General features: G+C 44.4%; 1 protein-coding gene across 2 annotated transcripts in view; it reads left to right on the forward strand.

Annotated features, from left to right (window-relative positions):
* KIAA2012 (KIAA2012 ortholog) overlaps positions 1-17,634 on the forward strand; it is a 104,576-nt gene that overhangs the window by 48,702 nt on the left and 38,240 nt on the right. For both annotated transcript variants that reach the window (XM_073306438.1, XM_073306440.1), the window contains exon 12: positions 12,551-12,639. In XM_073306438.1, the coding sequence (XP_073162539.1) occupies positions 12,551-12,639 (89 nt within the window). The remainder of the gene's footprint in view (positions 1-12,550; positions 12,640-17,634) is intronic.

The following is a 17,634-nucleotide window of genomic DNA, read 5'->3' on the forward strand; positions in this document are numbered from 1 at the left end:
CTGGCTCAAAACCCAGATCTTTTCAAAGGGGAGAGATGCTACTGCTCCCCAGTGAAGACATTATCTCTCACTGAAAGTACCACAGTATTTTACAGTAATGATCTAATTCATCACTACAATTATGGCCCCTTTGTGCCAGCTCCACTGGAATGAAGGGGCCGGCTATTAATTGGGAATTCCCCAGACATAGGATCCCTCCCCAACTAGTTCTACGCCACTGTCCACAGAAGTCAGGGCATTCTCAGAGTGCTACTGCACTCCAGCTATTCCCATGAGTGGCTATAGGCAGCTGGACACAAGCTGCCCAAAGTAGTGTCAGGAGCCAAAGCAGCCCTGCTCAGACCAGATCAGGGAAAGAGCAAAGGTGACACAGAGCCACCTTACTCCATCCTCCACTCTCTTTGCACCATATTCCCTCCCCCACCCAGTTGGCACCATCTTTGTTACTGTATCTCAGTGTTTTCTTTGTATTATCTACATAGTTTACTGGTTAAAGCAAAAAGAAAAGGAGGACTTGTGGCACCTTAGAGACTAACCAATTTATTTGAGCATAAGCTTTCGTAAGCTACAGCTCACTTCATCGGATGCATACTGTGGAAAGTATAGAAGATCTTTTTATACACACAAAGCATGAAGTGTTTGTTACTGACAGCACCCTAGAGTCAATAGTGCTGTAAGCTTGTCAGTTTTCATTCTCTGGCATCACCACTGGTAACAGAGGTCCTGAAGGCCAAGTTAGGGGTTCAGTTACACCTGTCCTGCTCCAGTATGTTCAGAGTCTGCCCTCAGCAACACCTATGCAAACCCCATTGTCTTCAGTGACTTTAGACAGATGTAACAGATAGACCATTATGTTGATACACAAGAAGGAATAGAATCTAGCTCATTCTTCTTAGCTAGGCTGGGTCTTCCAAGAGCAAGACTGCCATATTTGGCATCAGGAAAGAATTCCCCCCAGGTCAGATTGGCAGAAACCCTGAGGGTTTTTCGCCTTCCTTTGTAGCATCTGGCATGGGGTCACTTGCTGGTTTGAACTAGAGTAAATGGTAGAATCTGTATAACCTGAATTCTTTAAATCATGATTTGAGGACTTCAGTAAAACTCAGCCAGAGGTTATGTGTCTGTTGCAGGAGTGGGTGGCTGAGGTTCTGTGACCTGAGATGTGCAGGAGGCCAGGCTAGATGATCAGAATGGTCCCTTCTGGCCTTAAAGTCTATGAGCAGCACAGACTGTGTCATTGAAGTAAGCTCTGGCTATACACAGGAGATAGGACTGTTGATTACAAAGATGCCTTTTTGACATAGTCTCGCTTGAGAGCACAGCTGCACTTTGAGATTTGATTCTATAACCTTGGTGGTGGCTGATGATGAAAGAAAGAAGAAGTGCACAGCTTAACTTTCAGAGCTCAGGGTGAGCTTGCAATTAGATTGCTTTAACCTGTGAACTTTTTACATCTTATTGATGAAGAAGAGATGTAGAACACCTAGATTTCGTCTTTCAGAAGTTAGTTTTCTTACCATTACTATCTTCAAAGTTCTGCAGCCAGTGGCAAAGTCTAGGTTTTATAAGGTCACCTATTGCCATTACCTGATCAGCACCCAGGATTTATGCCCCCTAGAACTGTACATGGAAAGTGCCAATTGTGCACAGCTCTGTCCTCCCATATGCAAGGGAGATTGCCACCTCCATGGTACTCTCCCACATCCCCTCTGGATCCTGTGTAGGCCTCTCCACAGTGTCCTGGATCTTTGCAGAGGCATGGCATGAGGGCTCAGCAGGCAGGTGCAATGCACATCATTCCCCCTCTGGTCCTACAGAGATCCCCTGAGAAGGCAGTACACCCTCCAGCTGCAAACAGGAGGACATGAAGGGATCTCTGTGAGAGAACCATTGCTAATATTTCCTCCCCTAGCCTCTCCTCCTGTGAGTCATTTCTATAGTCGGGGATGAACTGAGCCTTCCTGACATGAGGTTTGGGTGCTCGATGTCAGACACAAAATTAACCTTAATCCATATAAACCCACAGAGATATTTTCTGATGATATCAAGGATCCCATTTAAATCCACTAGAGCAAGGGAGTTCAGAATAAAGGCTAAGACCTTGTTCTTAACCTACCTTATCATGCCTACACAACAGAAGTGACCAACACAATTGGAAAACATGCTTGTACCTTTGCCTGATCATAGAACCCAGCCAGCCTTCCTCTTGGCAGCGTGGGATGAAAAAAATATGTTTTCATAATGGTGTTAGGGGAAAGGGTTTTAGCCTACATCAGGAGACTTAGGAGCATGGTCAACCATGTTTGAATTTGATCATTTTTGTAGAATAAATAGGGCCTTTTATAAACTATAATTTTAACCTTGCTAGAAATAGCTCTGTACAGAAATGATCGTCAAGCACACCTCCAGAATTGTGTAGGCAATAGCCTTTTTTTCCAGTTATCCCTGTTCATTATAGACAGGGCTTTTTTACTTTTAAGAACTGTTCTATCCCAAGCAGTGCTAAAGTATCCCCCTGAAGAAGCCCTTATCATGTGTGACACATTTTATAATCATGTTAACTATGGATGCAAACTGTGTTAACCATGCTACTCTCTTTTTTTTTTTTTAAAAGCATGTTTAAAAAATAGCTTCAGGGATAGTTAACTCCCCTAAAGCCCCGTCTGCACTGGCTTTTAAACCAGGCTTCAGAATGGTGGTTGTCTGAATATATGTTACTTCTTTGATAATATCCCATGCTTCGCAAGTTCACTTCACAGCCAATGACCCTTTACACTACAGGACAATGATAGAGGCTACCAAATGAGGCTATTATTGAACTGTGCCAGATACCCTGTCACAAGCAAGCTTAGATGCCCTAGGGCCTATCAACCAAAAGTTTTGCACTCCATTTTTTTAAAGCGGAGCAATAAGCCACAATAAAATCTACATTATTAAGCTGTTGGGACATGATCCCCAGTGCAAGGACTCCTATGGACTTCAGTGGGCATTGTGTCAAGCCTGGGGTGCCCGCTGAGGCACAAAAAGTAGAATACCCTCACAGGTAGCCTGCTCAATAAGCCCTGGAGTGGCTTATTGTTTATTTTTAAAAATCTTGTGTGGGGTCAGAGGGCAGAGTTACGAAAGTATCCTTCTGTGAAAAATAATTCCTACTAAGAAGATCAGACAGAACAGGGAAAGTGACATTCAAAACAGCAGAAAAAACAGAAAAAACATTCAAAACCGCATTTATGTTTATTACATCCCCGCCCCCCACCCACACACACTTTACAAGGTTCACTGGACTATTTAGACCATGCAAACTGATTTTTTTTTTAAAGGCTTATAACTTAGCTTAATGTGAGGGAGAAATTTCACAGGAATAGCCACAAGCACACCCCTGACACAAAAGCCATCCTCCTGCCAAATTCCAAGACCCTGCTCCAAAGCATGTAGACACTAGAGCTTCCCGACTAACTGGTTTTAAGAATTTTTGTATTTTATTTTTATCATGGGCAAAGGACATATTTTTCCCTAACCTCATTCTTGGAGGCGGCTGAACCTTTCAAAGAAATTAAAACAAAAACAGAACCATACACTCAGCCTGAGGCAGAGACTCGGGGTGGAAAATTTAATCCCAAACAATTCAAGCTTGGCAAAGTTATAAGCAAGTAAAAACTAGGTTGGCTGACACTGTGCATTAAAAGACCCTAACTGAAGGTATTACCTATACTGCCTATATAGCTACAGTATTGCTAAGGCCCTTTGTTTTCAAGGGTTTATTTATTATTAATTATTATTTTAATTTCCCAGGAATTTATTGGTGTTTTATTCCAAAATTTACAAAATGGGTGAAAAATCAATAAAAAATGAAAGCTAGTGGGCTGTGGGGAGAGGAGCCTGGTACTCACAGGGCACAGTGGGCACATGGGCTGGTATTCATAATTAAGACTAAGATTTTGTCATGGTTATTTCTAGTAAAAGTCATGGACAGGCCACAGGCAATAAACAAAAATTCTCGAAAGCTGTGACCCTGTCTGTGACTTCTGCTGCTGCGGCTCCATGGTTTCCCCCACCACTGTGATGGCTGGGAGCTGTGGGGTTCCCCCCCTGCCCACTGTGGCTGGGAGCTGCAGGGTGACCATATTTCCATATTATTATTTAAAAAGTTCAAAAATATAGAAGGTAGACATCAAAACTAAATATTTTCATTGATCTGACCAGGAATTTTTTCAGTTTATTGGTTTGTGAAAATTCAAGATTGACTCTTCATCAGGAAAAACATTGAAATCTCCAAAACTCTCACAGGACTGGAAAAACATTTCCAGCTCAGCTCTAGCTGTAAACGGGATGTAATTTAGGTGCTACAATATGCACAAATCAGCCTCTCTTTCCACCTCTAGACTAATCAGCCAATGTATATTTTCAATTTGTACACACTCTGTTCACATTATAACACTGATAGGCAGCTATCAAGCTGCCTACAACGCATAGCATCTAGTCATCACTAATACTCTGTACACCACACCACACCCAAACTCCACCATATATCATTTTAATGTTCTTGCTCCATCTGAAAGTGGTAAATAGTGAGGTTCTCCAATGATTTGTACTCGGACCAGTGCTGTTGAGTCTATTCACAAATGATCTGGAAAAGGGAGTAAACAGTGAGGTGGCAAAGTTTGCAGATGATACAAAATTACTCAAAATTGTTAAGTCCAAAGCTGACTGCGAAGAGTTACCAAGGGATCTCATTAGCTGGGTGACTAGGCAACAAAATGGCAGATGAAATTCAAATGTTGCTAATGCAAAGTAATGAATATTGGAAAACATAATTGCAACTATGCATACAAAATGATGGGTCTAAATTAGCTGTTACCTCTCAAGAAAGATCTTGAAATCATTATGAATAGTTCTCTGAGAATGTCTGCTCAAAACGCAGCAGCAGTCAAAAAAGCTAACAAAGTTAGGAACCATTAGGAAGAGGATAGATATCCATGGTACACCCACGCCTTGAATACTGCATGAAGTTCTGGTTGCCCCAACTGAAAAAGAAAGATATATTAGAAAAGGAAAAGGTACAGAGAAGGGCAACAAAATTAGGAGTATGAAACAGGAGAGATGACAAAGACTGGGTCTGTTCAGCTTGGAAAAGAGACAACTAAAGTGGGACATGAGAGAGGTCGATAAAGTCATGACTGGTGTGGAGAAAGCGAATAGGAAAATGTTATTGAACTCTTCACATAACACAAGAACAAGGGGGTCACAATTAATAGGCAGCAGATTTAAAACAAACAAAAGAAAGTACTACTTCACATAACACACAGTCAACCTGTTGAACACATTGCAGGGAGATGTTCATGGAGAATAGATCAATCAATAGCTATTAGCTGAAATGGTCAGGGTATCTGGGTATCCATATACCTTTAACTGCCAGAAGCTGAGCCTGGATAATGAGTGATGGGTAATTGCGCTGTTCTGTTAATTTCCTCTGAAATATCTAGCACTGGCTACCATTGGAAGACAGGATACTGGGCTAGATGGACCATTAATCTGACCCAGTATAGCCATCCTCAAGATATTACCTCATCCATCTTGTCTTTGTATTCAGATATCAGTCATGAGGAACCGTGGTCAGGTGTTTGGCACATTCTGGCAGGTAAAGTTGAAGTTCTCCCATACTGTGTTCTGCAGTAAGAGGCTATTTAAATAATAGGATCCATTAACTCATCTGCAAAAGTGATATTATTTTTCCAAGGGTGCAAACCTCCTTCAATTGGAGAAGACTTTTCTACTGGAGAGGTTCCACAGGGAGGAGGAACATCATTTCCTAAGGGAAGGCACATCAGTACACTAATTTAAGAATTAGTACACTTGGACAGGTGGCATTTTGTCACTCTAAGATCCAGCCACAGAGAGGAGTTTTTCACACAGAAAATATCTCTGAACATATCCCAGCTCTGAGAAGACTTTCATGCATGAGATGATTCCTTGACATTTTTGTTAAATATGTGGGGAAAAGGGGATAGGGAGTGGGGGAAATCAATTTTTTTTAAATTCACATTCAGTTTAAAAGAGATGTAACTTTTTTTTGATAAAGTAATACTTGTGTCAGTTTTTCAGCATGAACAACTGAAAGAGTCACCACACATTCACCAAGGATTAGTGACAGATGGGGATGAATTGATGGCTTGTGTGCCAACTGGTCTGCAAGCTACTCAGTCTAAGTAAGAAGTCTTTTAGGTTGGAGTAGAAAGGCCTCTACGCAACTTTTTAAGCATTCAGACAAGACTTCATTACATCTCACTATAGCTATTTTCCACTCTAGCCAAAGGGATTCAAGAGAAGTTTTAGAAACAAGTAGGACACATGAGATCACGAAGATCAAGCTGGTCCCTTTGGGTATGTCTACACGATGAAATTAGGTCAATTTTATAGAAGTCAATTTTTAGAAATCTATTTTATACAGTCAATTGCATATGTCCCCACTAAGCGCATTAAGTCAGTGGAGTGCATCCTCACTACCGTGGCTAGCATTGACTTATGGAGTAGTGCACTGAAGATAGCTATCCCACAGTTCCCGCAGTCTCCACCACCTATTGGAATTCTGGGTTAAGCTCCCAATGCCTGATGGGGCAAAAACATTGTCACGGGTAGTTTTGGGTACATGTCGTCAGTCGCCCCTCCCTCCGTGAAAGCAACAGCAGACAATCGTTTCGCGCCTTTTTTCCGTGCAGACGCCATACCACGGCAAGCATGGAGCCCGCTCAGTTCAGCTCACCGTCACCGCTGCTGTTGTGTCCTGGGTGCTGCTGTCAGTAGATGGTGCAGTAGGACTGCTAACCATCATCATCCACCGCTTCCGCTGCAACTCTGCTCTCCTGCTCTTGTAAATGAGCTCAGTCTCAATAGCAAATTTCTCCATGTTGTCGTCATCCACTGCTTCCACTGCAGCTCTGCTCTCCTGGTGCCATGAATCCACCTCGCAGGTCCTCTCGTCGTTCTGTAGAAGTATCTATTCTCGTGGCATCCGTCATCATCCACCGCTTCTGCTGCAACTCTGCTCTCCGGCAGACACCATACCATGGCAAGCATGGAGCCCACTCAGCTCATCGTTGCTTTGTGAGCATTATAAACACCTTGCTCATTATCCGGCAGTATGTGCAGAACCTGCAAAAGCAGGCGAGGAGGCGACGACAGCGCAATCACAATAGTGATGAGAACATGGACACAGACTTCTCTCAAAGCACGGGCCCTGGCAATTTGGACATCATGGTGGTAATGGGGCAGGTACCTGCCATGGAACGCTGATTCTGGGCCCGGGAAACGAGTGCAGACTGGTGAGACCGCATAGTGCTGCGGGTCTGTGATGATTCCCAGGGGCTGCAAAACTTTCCCATGCGTAAGGGGACTTTCATGGAACTTTGTGACTTGCTTTCCCCTGCCCAGAAGCGCAAGAATACCAAGATGAGAGCAGCCCTCACAGTTGAGAAGCAAGTAGCGGTAGTCCTCTGGAAGCTTGCAACGCCAGACAGCTACCGGTCAGTCGGGAATCAATTTGGAGTGGATAAATCTACTGTAGGGGCTGCTGTGATCCAAGTAGCCAATGCAATCACTGAGATGCTGCTATCAAGGTTAGTGACTCTGGGAAATGTGCAAGTCATAGTGGATGGCTTTGCTGCAATGGGGTTCCCCAACTGTGGTGGGGCGATAGACGGAACACATATCCCTATCTTGGGACCGGACCACCTTAGCAGCCAGTACGTAAACCGCAAGGTGTACTTTTCAATGGTGCTGCAAGCACCGGTGGATCACAAGGGACATTTCACTGACATTGACATGGGATGGCCGGGAAAGGTGCATGACGCTCGCATCTTCAGGAACTCTGGTCTGTTTGAACAGCTGCAGGAAGGAACTTACTTCCCAGACCAGAAAATTACTGTTGGGGGTGTTGAAATGCCAATAGTTATCCTTGGGGACCCAGCCTACCCCTTAATGCCCTGGCTCATGAAGCCGTACACAGGCACCCAGGACAGTAGTAAGGAGCAGTTCAACTATAGGCTGAGCAAGAATGGCGGTAGACTGTGCATTTGAACGTTTAAAAGCTCACTGGCACAGTTTACTGACTAGGTTAGACCTCAGCGAAACCAATACTCCCATTGTTATTGATGCTTGCTGTGTGCTCCACAATATCTATGAGAGTAAGAGGGAGATGTTTATGGTGGGGTAGGAGGTTGAGGCAAATTGCCTGGTGGCCAATTACACACAGCCAGACACCAGAGCGATTAGAAGACCACTGCTGGGTGCCCTGCACATCAGAGAAGCTTTGAAAACCAGTTTCATGACTGGCCAGGCTATAGTGTGACAGTTCTGTTTGTTTCTCCTTGATGAAAACCCGCCCCCTTGGTTGACTCTACTTCCCTGTAAGCCAACCGACCTCACCCCTTTAATCACCGCTTTCAGAGGCAATAAATTCAGAGGCAATTATTGTTTCAAAATCATGCATTCTTTATTAATTCATCACATAAATAGGGGGAAAACTCGCAAGGTAGCCCGGGAGGGGTGGGTGAGGAGGGAAGCACCGGGTGGGTTGGTGGATGAGGGGAGGAGGGAAGGACAAGGCCCCACTACAGTTCAAAACTTTTTAATGCCAGCCTTCTGTTGCTTGGGCAATCCTCTGGGGTGGAGTGGCTTGGTGCCCATAGCCTCCCCCCTGCATTCTTGGGTGTCTGGGTGAGGAGGCTATGGAACTTGGGGAGGAGGGCAGGCGGTTATACAGGGGCTGCAGCAGCGGTCTGTGCTCCTGCTGCCTTTCCTGCAGCTCCACCAGATGCCTGAGCATGTCAGTTTGCTCCCCCATTAGCCTCAGCATTGCGTCCTGCCTCCTCTCATCGTGCTCCTCTCTCCTCTCATCACGTTCATTTAACGCTTTCCTGGACTCTGCCATTGTTTGCTTCCATGCATTCTGCTGAGCTCTTTCAGTGTGGGAGGACTGCATCAGCTCTGAGAACATTTTATCACGAGTGCGTTTTTTTTGCCTTCTAGTCTGCACTAGCCTCTGGGACGGAGATGATAGGGGGAGCGTAGAAACATTTGCAGCTGTGGGAGAAAAAAGGGAGAGTAGTATTTAAAAGATACATTTTAGAGAACAAAGGGAAGACTATTTCACACTGAATCAAGCAATTCACATTACATAGCACATGTGCTTTTGGTACAAGGTCGCATTTTGCCTCTTATATTGAGTGCCTGCCGGTTTGGTGTGAGACATCACACACACTCAGCTGGGCAACAGAATTTGGCTTCCAGGCAGCCATGGTAAGCCAAAGGGTTTCAGCTTCTTCAGCCTTCATAACATGTGGGAATGATTTCAAACAGCAGCGCCCTCCTTTCCTATACCAAGCATAGCCCGTTGGATTGGCCATTTAAAAGGAGGGGCTGCAATTTTAGGGTGAATGTGCAGCACAACCCAACCCACCCCCCTCCACCCAATTCTCTGGGATGATCGCTTCACACACACACACATATACACACCTGCGTGGCTAGTATCAGGGAAGATCCCTGTCAGCCAAATGCGAACAGCTCAGCATGAATGGGCCTCTTCTCCCACCGCGTGGCTAACAGCGAGGATGATTTCTTTTCAGCCAAAGATAAACAGCCCAGCAGGAACGGGCACTTCTGAATGTCCCCTTAAAAGAATTTCCCGTATTTCAACCAGGTGACCATGAATGATATCACTCTCCTGAGGCTAACACAGAGAGATAAAGAATGGATGTTGCTTGAATGCCACCAAAGCCCGGGCCCATTCGCTGCAATGCTTTGTGCTGCTATGATTCCAGACTACTTGCTACTGGCTTGGCGGGGTAAAGTGTCCTACCATGGAGGACGGAATAAGGTTGAACTCCCCAGAAACCTTCTGCAAAGGCTTTTAGAGTACCTCCAGGAGAGCTTCATGGAGATGTCCCTGGAGGACTTCCATTTCATCCCCAGACACATTAACAGACTTTTCCAGTAGCTGTACTGGCCACGAATGCATCCCAAGGATTCAGGGCAAATTAATCATTAAACACATTGCATTTAACACGCCTATACTATATTTACAAAGGTACACTCACCAGAGGTGCCTTCTCCGGCTTCATGGTCTGGGAGCCCATCTCAGGGGGTTGGGAGAGTGTTGGTTCCAGGGTGATGAACAGTTCCCGGCTACCGGGGAGAAGGGATTCTCTGCTTGCCTGCTGTGCGCTATCCTCAACCTCCTCTTCCTCCTCATCTACAACATTCTCATCCCTGTGGCGTGAGACTCCCCCCATTGCAGGTATCTATGGACAGCGGTGGGGCAGTGGTAGGGTCCCCCCAGAATGGCATGCAGCTCATCATAGAAGCGAAATATCTGGAGCTCTGACCCAGAGCAACCATTTGCCTCCTTTGTTTTTTGGTAGGCTTGCCTGAGCTCCTTAATTTTCCACACGGCATTGCTGGGTGTCCCTGTTGTAGCCTCTGTCCATCATGCCCTTGGAGATTTTTTCAAATATATTGGTATTTTGTCTTTTGGAACGGAGTTCTGCCTACACGGATTTGTCTCCCCATACAGTGATCAGATCCAGTATCTCCCGTTTGGTCCATGCTGGAGCTCTTTTGCGATTCTGGGACTGCACGGTCACCTGTGCTGATGAGCTCTGCATGGTCATCTGTGCTGATCAGCTTGCCACGCTGGCCAAACAGGAAATGAAATTCAAAAGTTCCTGGGGTTTTTCCTGTCTACCTGGCCAGTGCATCTAAGTTGAGACTGCTGTCCAGAGCGATCACAATGGAGCACTCTGGGATAGCTCCCGGAGGCCAATACTTTGAATTGCATTTACACAACCCCAAATTCGACCCAGCGAGGTCGATTTTAGTGCTAAACCCCTCGCTGGGGATCTATTTTAAGAGCCCTTTAAGTCAACAAAACAGGCTTGGTCGTGTGGATGGATGCACAGTCAAATGGACCTAACACTTTGCTAAATTTGACCTAAACTCATAGCGTAGACCAGGGCTGTGTTGCAAAACTCTAAAACACTACTGATCTATAAGAACATCATAAAAGATTTTTCTCCTATAGCATGGGGGTAAAGGCTTGAGCTTTACTGTTAGAGGACAAGATGATATAGGACCCTCTTGGATGTCTGAGCAAAAGCAAATAAAGTATTTCTAGCAGTTAGTCATTCTCTTCACGGAGATTTCAAGATAAAAAAATGTTTATAATTGGATTGGAGGGGGTCTTTTGATATAAATGAGAAAGGAAAAACAAACAAACACAAAATGGTGTCACAAAAAGAGATTGTGGAAAAGTAATCACCCAAAAATCATCATCAAACTATATTTGATGTTATTTGAATTTAATTGGTATAAAACCCCTACAGCATTGTTTGGAAGAACAAGTAGTAGAAAGCCAGACTGCCTCTGCCTATTCCTTGAAAAACTGCCATGCCTATGTGGAGCTATTTACTGGCAAGAAAACAAACAGTGTGTTTCTGAGTTGTTTCTGGGATTTCACAGTGGCCCTTCAAGTTTATTACACAAGATCCCACAGATAAGGTTAAGCAAGAAGTCGAGAAATGAGGAGTTCTCAGAGGAAAGGGGAGAGGGTAGGCTCTCGACTGTGGAATGTCACATTCAGATTGGTCCTTCACATTTTTTGGTCATTTCTGCAAGAGGCCGTGACTGTGACCCTGCTCTGGATGCAGCACAGTGTTTTAACTCTGGAGTCTCCCTGTCTAAGCCCATTTACACAGGCACTGACAGAAGTCAGGACAAGAGACAGCTGCTTTCATTCACCTGATAACTAGGACTATAACAGGGTTTTAAAAAGAACTTGATAAATTCATGGAGGTTAAGTCCATTAATGGCTATTAGCCAGGATGGGTAAGGAATGGTGTCCCTAGCCTCTGTTTGTCAGAGGGTGAAGATGGATGGCAGGAGAGAGATCACTTGATCATTACCTGTTAGGTTAACTCCCTCTGGGGCACCTGGCATTGGCCACTGTTGGTAGACAGGATACTGGGCTGGATGGACCTTTGGTCTGATCCAGTATGGCCATTCTTATGTTGTTAACTAGATACCTTGGTTCTGCCTCCCAACTCTGACACACAAAGGACAAAAATCCTACCTCACCATGCTGCTCAAATACACAGGACCAATGCTGGGGGAGACCCTAAGCAGAGTAAATTCCTGCTATCAGTTTTTAATCCACCAGTGCTAAATTAGCCAATTTTCCAGTATTCAGGCATTTTGCGTCATTAAATGTACCCACACAGTTGGCACCTTTACAGCACTTTTATCAGTGAAACCCAGGATTGGATGTGCATGGAGCCTATTGCATCCTCTCACCACTAAAGGGTTCAGATAGGGACATATCTGCAGGGTCTTGTGGGGGAACTTGCTCTGCTTATGTTGTAACATTTCTGTAACAGAGAGACAACTTCAGTCTCCAGGGCTGTCAATCTAGCATGTTTTAGAAGAGCATTAAAATCACTCTATAAAAATATATAGAAAGTGTTATATATCTCCTGATCCAGATTTCTCATTTTCATTGCAGGAGACTGTGGATTACCCCTTGAAACAGGAACCAGCCTTCATATAAATCCACATGAAACCTCCCCTTTGAGTCAAAAGATGAATGACAAGGTGCGATCCATGACAATGTTTTGTAAGTTCAATACAGAGGCAAGATGGAAGTAGTGCACATAAAATATTTATGGAGAGGCCCAGTATAAGCTTGCTTTGCATCAAGTGAGGAAAGAATTAGATGTGTTTCTTTCTAGCATCCCTTGGTGATTTTCTCCACAATTTATACAGCTATTCAGGTTAAGTATACCTATAATTTGTCTGGGGGGTTCACTTTCTTCTGAAAAATCCCACACTGGCCATCGCTGGAGGCAGGACTAGAGGGGGCAGTGATCTAATCTCGTAGAGCAAACCTTTCTTAGCTAACCTGTGGAACAGTATTTAGGAAGAGTTAATATTAGAAAGAAAGAAAGTTGATTTGAAAAATTATCAACGTCATTTGAAAATAGAGGAATAAAAATTGATGACGTTGTTTAAGTGGAAACGTCAAGACTGAGGGTCTCTCTGGCTTAGGCAAGTCTGAAAAGAGACCGGTCCTTTAATTTACTGTGTGGATGACAGAGGCCCCAAAGATAGCTCCAGTGTGCTCCAGTTAGAGATTATCTCCCAGCCTCATTTTGCATTTACTTCCCTCTCCCTCACATACTTTCAACAGAAAAGATTTTTTTAACATATCAAGCTTTGAAAATCAACTGGGCTGCATCTGTTTTACTGTAGACTTTCTAATACATCAATCCTCTGGACTACAATGTAAAGTTGGGACACTACTAGTAGACATTTAAAAAAAGGAAGCTTTTTCACTCTCAGCTTTTAAATCACACCCTTCCCTGTTGTACCTCACTTGTCCTCTTTGACTGCTTAGTAAACTAAAGAATGATGTTAACAGAGGAAAGTGCATTTCGATTAGCTACCTTTTATTTTAAGTCCCAGGAAACGCACAATGGGGTGAGAGTTGCAGAATTTGGATCCAGATTTTAAACACCTAAAGTTAGGTGTATTACAATCTAGGGTTTTGGTTCAGCCCCATCTCTAGCGTAAAGAGAAGCAAACCATAAATCCTTAAGGCTAGAAAGACAGCAAGACACTGATTTTAGGAACACTGGTCTTTTGGCAAAGTAGAGAACTCAGGTGTTTGAGGGCTGATGGCAAGTACTGTATCCAATTCAGCAAATCTCATTTTAGCTGGATGACCAGCAGGAGGGGAAAAAAGCAGTTACTTGATTGGCCTCACAGCTGCTAAATTAAGTTCTAGAGCAGGGGGTGGGCAAACTTTTTGGCCTGAGGGCCACATCAGGGAATAGAAATTGTATGGTGGGCCATGAATGCTCACAAAATTGGGGTTGGGATGCAGGAGGGGATGAGGGCTCTGGTTGCGGGTGCGGGCTCTGGAGTGGGGCTGGAGATGAGGAATTTGCTCTGGACTAGGGGTTTGGAGAGCGGGAGGGGGATCAGGGCTGGGGCAGGGGTGTGGGCTCTGGGGTGGGGCTGGGACTGAGGAGTTTGGGGTGCAGGAGGGTGCCCCAGGTTGGGATCAAGGGGTTTGGAGAGCAGGAGCGTGATCAGTGTTGAGGCAGGGGGTTGGGGTGTTGGGAGAGGCTCACGGGTGCAGGCTCCGAGTGGCACTTACCTCAAGCAGCTCCTGGAAACAGTGGCATGCCCCTTCTCCAGCTCCTATGTGGAGGCGCAGCCAGGCAGCTCTGCACGGTGCCCCATCCACAGGCACCATCCCTGCAGCTTCCATTGTAGTGCTGGAAGGGGCCATTGGAGTGCGTAAGAGCCAGAGTGGGGCCATGCCGCGTGGTGTGGCCCCCCACCCAGCGCCCCTTCCTTGAATTGAAGAGGGCTGAATGGGACTCTGTTCTGAGACTCCGTCAATCAGCCGGAATAGTCACTAGAGTGTAACACAAGCTACACCCTTGACCCCAGGGAATGAATGCATGGACTGCACAACACATCCAGTGCCATGAAGACCAAGATATGAGAGGTCTGGCATTCTGAAATGCATTTTACTAGTCACAGAGCCCTGTCAGTCCTGATATAAAGGTCTATTTGTTTCAGGGATTCAGCACTGCTTAAATAAGCCGATACAACAGGGCAGCCCCAGGGACCTTTGCCCTGGAGAAAAATGGGGGCAAACAGGAGAAATTCAGGAGCAGTGTTTTAATCTCATGATTTTATCCCAGCTCTCATATTAAAGGCCCAGCTTCTGGAATCACCTGGTTACAACATGAGAATTTCAGCTTTGATTTTTTTTAAAAAAGAAGTTGATTTCTAGCCCTCATGGTTGCAGAGAAAAGCTTGAAAGCATGACATGCCTGTGACCCAAAAGCTCAGAAAGCAGAAGGCAAATAGAAAGAACCCAACATTTAAAAAACGTTATTTTTAAGCCTTTTTTAAAGGCCTGACATGATTTTTGAACACTTGGTGTTGGCAATACTGAGTTCCGTTACTCAGCACAGCCACACCTCAGGACAGGTCCACACTTAAACGGTGCAGTGGTGTAGCTGCGCTGCAGTGAAGACGCTACCTACACCGAGGGGAGGGCTTCTCCCATCAGCACAGGTACTCTACCTCTGCAAGACAGTGACATCAGTGGGAGGTTGCTGGAGATTGAGGGGAGTATGGAGTCCTCAAAGTCTGTACCCTGGCCCACCCACCATAATAAAACATGGAACATATCAACAGGAGATGAATGGAGCAATTCACATCACTTGGAGCTATTGTTTCAGGCTCTTTGCAGACACAGGCATTAGATGCTGCCTCAGTTTACAGTCTGCTCAGATTTGTGGTTTTCTCCACGAACATAGGAATCTTTTTTTTTTTTAAATTAAAATTTAGGACGAAATTCTAGAGCACAATTCTGTGGCAGGAGTGGAGCGGGTATGTGAATTCTGCTGCAAGCGCTGTGACAATGGATTTGCACAGTCTGCTGGGCCCAACTCTTGGGCCTTTCTCCACTCAATCCTTACTCAGACAATTATCTCACCACCTTCAGTGAAAGTTTTGCCTGAGTGAGGACTGACTAAAAACCAAGTAACGTCTTCTAGATTTTACCATGTGATAGAAGGAAAAGGCCTGGTGTCATGTTTTAAATTATTTGTACTTGTGGTAGGATTGTGGCTATTCAGGCACTGTAATGAGGGGCTCGGGAAAAAGACATTAACAGACTGAACCCTTTTTATTAAAAGTATTATTTACAACATACAAATTGATCTTATTGTACCAGAACTGATACTATGATTACAGCATCAGAAAGTTGCCTTTGTTACAAACTAATTGGAACAGCTGACCAGGTCAAATCAAGGTTCAGAGGCTATATTGGGCATTTAGAACTCTCTAAGACCAAATTACATACACCTTGATGGGGCCTTGTTTTCAGATGGCAGGTGCTCAGCACTTTCTGTCAATCAGGAACCGTAACAGCATCTCAAGTTGGGCATCCTAGGTCACTTTTGAAGTTCTTGGCTGTAGATTAAAGTAATCAACCCCAGAGATTAAACAATTGTTACTTGGTCAGTCTCATGGTATCTAATTCATCTTTATTCATGTTATAAAAGCCAGGAAAAAGTTCCTGAAATTCTCAAGTAGGCAACACATTTCATAGCTGAGAAGAGCTTTTTTCGGAGGATACTGGCTTTATACATGTTATCAATTGCTATGCCCTTACTAGCTCTTAAAAGCAGAGCAAGTGTTAAAAAGTGTTTTATGACTGGACAGAGAAAAGACAAGAGATAGACTATAAAAGGTATGGGAAATAAATGCATAGTCAATGCAATCTTACAGCTCTATTGCATGATCCCAGTAACACAATGGAAAGTTGCCAACTGGCAGATAAATTGACCTGTGCGCTCATGAAAATGAGGTACTGATACCACCAGCTAGAACTTGTATTAAACCAAGCTTCCCACACATCTGTGCCAATTCAGGCTCAATCCTGACCTGCAACAACCTAGTTATTCCAATCCTGGGCCTGTTTAGAGCAAAGGCTGCCAGTCAATGTGAACGAACTGTGCCTCGAAATTGTGTGATGGTTTTGTGATTAAGCGTTTTTAAACACTGATAAATAGTGATGATTGTTATGTGAAAGCATCAGACAGCTGGCAGCAAAATTACCTTTCTGCAAGTTACTACCTATCCGCTATAATCTGACCATAAGACTTAACAATCCTAGTGAGCGCCACTGTATTTATAGTTAATTATTTATACAGCACCATAAACGTACCCAGCATTTTATAACACACAAAATAGAGACATTACCTCTCTGCAAGTTGGAAGAGCTTACACTAGTTCAGGGCAACGGCTCAGGAATGAGCGAATGCAGATACAACAATGAGGAGGAAAACACTGCAGGTTCACTAGGTCTGAAGAAAAAGAGCACACAGTGACTTAGAAGTGGGAGGCTGGTCCAAGCATAGGGTGAAGCATAACAGAAGGCATGAAGCTTCTTCTGTGGCCTCATTGACACTAGACAAGCATACTAACCACATGCTCCAGCACTCTGTAAAATGCTTCTGGAAGTATTCCACAAGGCCTTTCAAAATTTTCCAGAATCTACTGCTTCTAGGGGCTGTGCCAGGATCAGTGGGATAAGTATCCAGTTGACATTGCACTAGTGGTGTAGTGCAGAACTAGTGTGATGAGCAACAAAACAGCAGCAGGCTGTTTTAGTTAACTACGGTCTAGTTTGGACACACCACACTATGGGCACACAGTGCTGCAATCTGACCAGTTCAATTCTCCAGCACAGACAAGCTGTGTATGTCCTCAGGGGTTAACCCCTGTAACAATAATTTGCTTTTTGTAACACATTTCATTCAAAGGTCTCAGGAACACTTTATAGACATTGCTTAAGACAACACCCTGGTAGAAAATAGAATGTACAGGAATCACTTCGCCCACCACTGAAATACGCCCACCTCTGCTCTGTAACACAGCAGCTGTTTAACAGTGTGCAACAACACTGCACAGCTATTTAGAGCAGGGAGATGTGTTAACCATAAATCAGTTTGTGCTAGTTTCAGGCTGCACTCAGGAGTTACCATTTAATATTTTCTG

The sequence above is a fragment of the Lepidochelys kempii genome, chromosome 11 (genome assembly GCF_965140265.1).
Source record: "Lepidochelys kempii isolate rLepKem1 chromosome 11, rLepKem1.hap2, whole genome shotgun sequence".
NCBI lineage: Eukaryota > Metazoa > Chordata > Testudines > Cheloniidae > Lepidochelys > Lepidochelys kempii.